Raw genomic sequence first — 7,500 nt, forward strand, 5'->3', positions numbered from 1 at the left:
TTGTGTTTGTCCAGTGTGTGTGTGTGTATGTCCAGTGTGAGTGTGTCCAGTGTTTGTGTTTGTCCAGTGTGTGTGTGTGTGTGTGTGTGTATGTTTGTGTGTGTCCAGTGTGTGTGTTCAGTGTGTGTGTGTGTGTGTACAGTGTGTGTGTGTGTTTGTTTGTGTGTGTCCAGTGTGTGTGTTCAGTGTGTGTGTGTGTGTACAGTGTGTGTTTGTGTGTACAGTGTGTGTGTGTGTGTTTAATGTGTTTGTGTGTGTGTCCAGTCTGTGTGTGTGTGTCCAGTGTTACCATGGTTATTATTTACAGGGACACTGAGGAGTCAACAACATAAACCCTAAACCCTGGATAGAGGGGCTCAGTGAATGTGGAGTGGAATGTGTTCAGGTGGGTCAGTGTGTCAGAGGAAACTCTGTAGAAGGACAGAGTGCCGGCTGGCCAGTCCAGATACACTCCTACTCTGTGGGAGCTGGAGGAGGGGACGTCTATGGTAGTGGACTTATTATTGTGCCTGGCTAAGTAACTGTTGTCAGAGCAGAACAGACTCCAGGACTTGTCATTACATCCAAGCCAACAGTCATTACCCCATCCTCTCCTGCTGATTCCTTTATTTGTCACTCCTATATCAGCCCCTCTCCCACTCCACTCTACCTCCCAGTAACAGCGTCCAGTCAGACCCTCTCTACACAGCACCTGTTCCCAGTCCTCAAATCTCTCTGGGTGATCAGGATACGGCTGCTCCTCTCTCCTCCATGTCACCTTTCTGTTCTCATCAGACAGAGAGAGGAATCTGTTTACTGTGTTTAGGTCCAGTGTGAGATCACAGACATCTGATGGATGAAACCAGACACAATATTAGAAATCATCATCATTCACATTAGAATGTTAACTCACTTTTCACTAATTCATTTAATGTAGATGTTTCTACGTATCAAAAGGAGAAGTTAAGGTAACTTGAGACTTGTTGAATGATCATATGTTGTACTGTATGGTAATATAAAACACACTTATTCCCATTAATTACACACACACACACACACACACACACACCTGTATGCATGCATGAACACACACACACACACACAAACACACACACACACACACACACACACACACACACAGACAAACAAATTGTCAAAGCAACTCTTTGTAAACTTTGGTGTCCCTGATTTGTGCTTCTGTAGAACTACAGCTGATATTTAATATGACCAAGTAAGTAATGATGGTGGTCTTTGACTTTGACTTCACTTGAATTAAGACTTATTCTTAGTCATATTCTTCACAGCAGTCAACACTCACATTTTCTAAGTCCAGGTTTCATTGTGTTCTCTCCACCATGTTCCACACTGTAGCGGTAAGCAGAAGAACAGACAGTCATTGAGGGATACACCTGAACTCACACACACACACACACACACACTGGACACACACACACACACACACTGGACACACACACAAACACACGCACACAAACACACGCACACACACACACACACACACACACACACACACACACACACACACACACACACACACACACACACACACACACACACACACACACACACACACACACACACACACACACACACACACACACACACACACACACACACACACACACACACACACACACACACACACACACACACACACACACACACACACACACACACACACACACACACACAGTCTTTATATAACTGAGTCCAAGTGGTGGTCAGAATGTTTGTCTTAACTAGCCTGATAACTCCAACATGTTTGATATGAACATTGACATAAACCCTCTATATACTTGAGTTTCTCCAGTCTGCAGTGTGGATCCTCCAGTCCAGCAGAGAGCAGTCTGACTCCTGAGTCTCCTGGGTGATTGTAGCTCAGGTCCAGCTCTCTCAGGTGTGAGGGGTTTGACTTCAGAGCTGAGACCAGAGAAGCACAGCCTTCCTCTGTGACTAGACAGCCTGACAGCCTGCAAAGAGTCAAATCATATTAAAACCACACTGCTATTCTTTGGTGGTGAAAATAGTGGCAGTATATTTTTTCAACATATTCAGATACATCAGTGTCCTGAAACCTGCCATATCTATTCATATATTAATGTATCATTATTAGAAATGACAAATTATCAAAGTATTGCTTGTAGAGAGAAAAATGCATATTACAAATATTTGAGTAGACTGACCAGAGCAGTTTAAAAAGCAGTATCAGTCAAAAGACAGACAGTGAGGTATCAGATTTAGATTGTATTGAGTATACAGTCCACACCATATCTATTTTGACAGTGAAGATAACATTTTAAATGTGGCTCTATACTCCAGCATTTTGGATTTCAGATCAAATGTTTCATATGAGGTGACAGTATATAATGTCACCTTTTATTTGAGGGTATTTTAATACATATCTGTTTCACCGTTTACAAAATGAAAGCACTTTATGTATCTAGTCCCCCCATTTGAAGAAGTCATAAGTATTCTGACCAATTCACTTACAGTGTATTAAAGTAGTCAAAAGTTGAGTATTTGGTCTCAAACTCATTGGTTGCATTCCTCCAGTCCAGCAGAGAGCAGTCTGACTCCTGAGTCTCCTGGGTGATTGTAGCTCAGGTCCAGCTCTCTCAGGTGTGAGGGGTTTGACTTCAGAGCTGAGACCAGAGAAGCACAGCCTTTCTCTGTGACTAGACAGCCTGACAGCCTGCAAAGAGATCATCATGATTTCACAAACACACTGTTAATTTAACACCAGTAGTGTAGAAGGACAATGGCAGATGCATTTGGTTTATTCTCTTAAACTACATATAGATTCATCTTCCGTCTCCTAGAATTGTATGGTCATATTGTTATACTAATGTGAACATCAATGCATTGATTCAATATGTTTCTCAATAATACATATATTTCTCTAAACTGAATATTTCTTCCTGATGATTAGTACTTAAATGTCATTTGATGTACTCACAGAGCAGCTCTGGAGGCTTTGACCACTGGTAGCAGCCTCAGAAGACCTTCCTCTGATCTGGAGTATTTCTTCAGGTCAAACACATCCAGCTCCTTTTCTGAAGTCAGCAACACAAAGACCAGAGCTGACCACTGTGCAGGTGACAGTTCTTCTTCTGAGACACTTCCTGATCTCAGGTAGCTTTGGATCTTCTCCACTAGAGAATGGTCATTCAGTTCATTCAGACAGTGGAACAGATTGATGCACCTCTCTGGAGAGGGATTCTCCCTGATCTTCTCCTTGATGTACTTCACTGTTTCTTCATGGCTGTGTGAGCTGCTTCTTGTTGTTGTCAGTAGACCTCGTAAGTGCTTCTGATTGGACTCCAGTGAGAGGCCCAGAAGGAAGCGGAGGAACAGGTCCAGGTTTCCTGTCTCACTTTGTAAGGCTTTATCCACAGCACTCTTGTAGACAGTAACTTCAGTAACTTGCGGTTCGGCCATTAGATTCTCATCGTTGTTGAAGAATGAGAGGAACACAAATACAGCAGCCAGAAACTCCTGAATGCTCAGATGCACGAAGCAGTACACCTTGTCCTGGTACAGCACACATTCCTCTTTAAAGATCTGTGTGCACAATCCTGAGTACACTGAGGCTTCATTGACATCAATGCCAGCCTCCTTCAGGTCTTCTTCATAGAAAATCAGATTGCCATTCACAAGCTGTTGAAAAGCCAGTTTTCCCAGTGACAGAATGCTCTCTTTATTCCAGTGTGGACCTGTCTCTTCTTTCCCAAGATACTTTTCATTCTTCTGTTTGGTATGAAACTCCACAAGGTGTGTGTACATCTCAGTCAGAGTCTTGGGCATCTCTTCTCTCTGGTCTGTACTCAACATGTGTTCAAGGACTGTTGCAGAAATCCAACAGAAGACTGGAATGTGGCACATGATGTGGAGGCTCCTTGATGTCTTTATGTGTGAGATGATTCTGCTGGCCAGGTCCTCATCACTGAATCTCTTCCTGAAGTACTCCTCCTTCTGTGGGTCATTGAACCCTCGTACCTCTGTCACCTGGTCAACACATTCTGAAGGGATCTTATTGGCTGCTGCAGGTCGGGTAGTTATCCAGAGGAGAGCAGAGGGAAGCAGATTTCCCTTGATGAGATTTGTCAGCAGAACATCCACTGAGGTTGACTTTGTGACGTCACAACAGATCTTGTTCTTCTGGAAGTCTAAGGGCAGTCGGCACTCATCCAGACCATCAAAGATGAACATAACTTTGTACTTGTCGTAGTTGGAGATTCTTGATTCTTTGGTTTCCTTTGAGAAGTGATTGAGAAGTTCAATGAAAGTGTGTTTTTCCATTTTCATCAAATTCAGCTCCCGAAAAGGGAATGAAAATACAAATTGGACATCTTGATTTGCTTTTCCTTCAGCCCAGTCCAGAATGAACTTCTGCACAGAGACTGTTTTTCCAATGCCAGCAACTCCCTTTGTAAGCACAGTTCTGATAAGTTTGTCTTGTCCAGTTAAGGGTTTGAAGATGTCGTTACATTTGATTGCAGTCTCTGGTCTTGCTTGTTTCCTGGTTGTTGTCTCAATCTGTCTCAGCTCATGTTCATTATTGACCTCTCCTGTTCCACCCTCTGTGATGTAGAGCTCTGTGTAGATCTTATTGAGAAGTGTTGGGTTTCCTTGTTTAGCGATCCCCTCAAATACACATTGAAACTTCTTCTTTAGATTGGATTTGAGTTCACGTTGGCAAATCACAGCACGCTCATCTGAATCTAGAAATAACACAGAACATATTAATATTACGTCTGTTTTAATGCCTACAGTATTCTAGGACTGTTATAACATTTTAAATGATAATACTTTATTCTCTTAACTGACTGTATAAATGTGTAAATGTTTTCATAATGCATTACAGACTGGTGTGACTGATTATATTATTATGATCTTTCTCTCTCTCTCTCTCTCTCTCTCTCTCTCTCAATTAATCACCACAACACATCCCTGCTGCTACTTGATGAGGTCATTAGGTATTGAGTTAAGGCTGCTACAATATCACTGAGTTACACAGCTACTTTAGCTGTACTTTAGCTACAGCTTTTAAATGTTCTAAAACAGCATTCAACATGAGGCAGACAGCTCTTACTTTTCTCCAGTGTGTCAGCAAGCTCCTTCTGGTTCATTTTCCTCAGGACGTGCAGTGTGATCTTCAGAGCCCCCTCTCTGGCACTGCTCTCCTGCTTCTCATCTTCAGCATCCACCACTTCCTTATCCTGCTTCTGACTCTCAAAGCCTTCTGGGAGTTCTGGACTAAGAATCCTCTTGAACATCTTCAGCTCGTTCTTCACAAATGTCATAATATTGTCTTCAAGCAACTGAAATGAATCAAGTCAATAAGTTAAGCAAGAGACTAAATGCTTTCTCATTAACACATGAATGAATGATTGACAGATCAACTTTACTTGAGGTAAACAAAAACAAATGTACATAACAAGACCACATACACTGAGATTACATCTCCTCATCCAGGGAGTGCACACACACACACACACACACACACACACACACACACACACACACACACACACACACACACACACACACACACACACACACACACACACACAGGGAGGGAATGTTGTGTTTGTTTAATATTGTTTCAGGACTATGAAAATGGAAAAAAGGATTAGCCTATGGATTATGACAACAACAAAAATAAATGGTAAAATGACTAGAGACAGTGTTGTTTAACTCACTGACCATGACCCATGAGTTCTTCTTACCTTTGTTCACTAGAAAAGTCTCCCTCTCTAAACTTTATAGGAGGTTTCATAGACCAGTCACTCTTCATGGACACACAGCTGGGTACAGGGGAGGCTGGTCTCTCCTTCTTGATTGGGCTTCAACACAACAGAGACAAACATTACATCTCTCATCTACTCTGAGCTCAGATGAGGAAACAAGAGTTTCATTCCAAAACGCTATATATACATTTTCAGAAATGTTCATAAATTAGCTTTTATTGTTTAAAGAAATTATGAAAGAGATTGGTGTGTTTTTTCACCATCTAGTCATGGTATGGGGTTGTTCAATGACAGACATGTATTTGTTTAAAATCTATCACTTGATGGTTTCATTTCAGAGACAAATAATGTGTTTCTTTTGTAAAATGCTATATATCTGCCTCACTCTCAGAGAAATCAGAAGTATTGCTAGGTTTTACACAGTAATAAATGTAACAAATAACCACATTTGTAATAAAGTACTGTACACATGTACAACATTCAATACAGTAATATGAGATCTGTATGTAAAACATTTACATTTTACATTTTAGTCATTTAGCAGATGTTCTTATCCAGGACTGGTTTCCCAAAAGCATCTTAAGGCTAAGTTCATTGTTAGAATCTTCCTATTAGCATCATAGATGCTTTTTTGCCCTTCCGCATGACTTTATACACAGAAGATCTCCAGTAAACATAGAATCACATGGTTTATCCGTCTCTTTGTGACCGCAGATAAATTCAGAACAAAGTTGAGTACAAATACAAAGTTGCCAATGTCTTTGCAATTGATTCAAACAAGGGACGTATACAAATTTGTTTCAAATGAACACCAAGATGACTGCATTAAAATATAAACAGTAGGCTATAGGCCTATTTCAATCAAATTGAAATACATTTAATGTTCAATCAATTGAGTTCTATTTTTCTACTTGTAGACTACGGTCTGTAATTTGTCTCAATATATTTCATGATGTGTAGCCTAACATGTGCCCAATGATGTGCCAAATCTGTGATTTAGAATTAGCAGCCTCAATACTTGCAGCCGTAGGTGGTAATATCTCTCTAGGAGCTGATCTGTCATCAGTATTGGGAAATAATTATAAGATAAGATTTTAATGGGGAAAACTGATCCGAGAGCAGCGCTCCCCTTCTTTCGATCCTATCAGTATCGATACATGCTCCACCGGACGTGATACCTTGTCATGCTGCTTATCCAGTTTCTACTGGTCTGCCTGCGGATATGGAACTCTGACCTGTTCACCGGACGTGCGACCTTGTCCCGAACCTGCTGTTTCGCCCCTCTCTCTCCTTCTCTCTCTCTCTCTCTACCACACCTGCTGTCTCAACCTCTGAATGCTCGGCTATGAACAGCCAACTGACATTTACTCCTGAGGTGCTGACGTGTTGCACCCTCTATAACCACAGTGATTATTATTTGAACCTGCTGGTCATCTATGAACATTTGAAAATCTTGAAGAACGATCTGTACTTAATGGCCATATCCTCTTATAATCTCCTCCCAGCACAGCCAGAAGAGGACTGGCCACCCCTCAGAGCCTGGTTCCTCTCTAGGTTTCTTCCTAGGTTCCTGCCTTTCTAGGGAGTTTTTCCTAGCCACCGTGCTTCTACATCTGCATTGCTATCTCTTTGTGGTTTTAGACTGGGTTTCTATATAAGCACTTTGTGACAACTGCTGATGTACAAAATGTCTTCTGGGAATACATATGAATCAGACAAGGCCAGGGTTTGGGGTTTGAGAAGTCAATGAGAG

General features: G+C 41.5%; 2 protein-coding genes across 3 annotated transcripts; both read right to left on the reverse strand.

The window, feature by feature from the left end:
• Window positions 1–284: 284 nt before the first annotated feature.
• On the reverse strand, window positions 285–2,940 carry LOC311098935 (stonustoxin subunit beta-like; the record flags this gene model as incomplete). The annotated part of the gene is made up of 4 exons (XM_084139489.1): window positions 285–828; window positions 1,298–1,344; window positions 1,794–1,967; window positions 2,930–2,940. 4 exons carry the CDS (start codon window positions 2,938–2,940, stop codon window positions 302–304), a joined length of 759 nt encoding a protein of 252 aa, XP_083995615.1. The 3' UTR covers window positions 285–301.
• On the reverse strand, window positions 2,688–5,312 carry LOC311141642 (NLR family CARD domain-containing protein 3-like). 2 transcript variants are annotated; one of them, XM_084177040.1, is made up of 2 exons: window positions 5,090–5,312; window positions 2,688–4,712 (listed from the first exon to the last, which is right to left on the reverse strand). In XM_084177040.1, the coding sequence occupies exons 1-2, from the start codon at window positions 5,298–5,300 to the stop codon at window positions 2,950–2,952; spliced, it is 1,974 nt and encodes a 657-aa protein (XP_084033166.1). In that variant the 5' UTR covers window positions 5,301–5,312; the 3' UTR covers window positions 2,688–2,949. The 2 variants fall into 2 exon arrangements, with proteins under 2 accessions (XP_084033166.1, XP_084033165.1); XM_084177039.1 differs by having other exon boundaries at window positions 2,688–4,718.
• Window positions 5,313–7,500: the final 2,188 nt, after the last annotated feature.

The sequence above is a fragment of the Coregonus lavaretus genome (assembly GCF_964263955.1).
Source record: "Coregonus lavaretus genome assembly, chromosome: 2".
NCBI lineage: Eukaryota > Metazoa > Chordata > Actinopteri > Salmoniformes > Salmonidae > Coregonus > Coregonus lavaretus.

Coding starts and splice junctions, on each gene's coding strand:
- LOC311141642 (XM_084177039.1), bottom strand. CDS start 5,300: ATGACATTTGTGAAGAACGAGCTGAAGATGTTCAAGAGGATTCTTAGT. Junction 4,719..5,089: donor TGCTGACACACTGGAGAAAA/GTAAGAGCTGTC, acceptor TGTTATTTCTAG/ATTCAGATGAGCGTGCTGTG.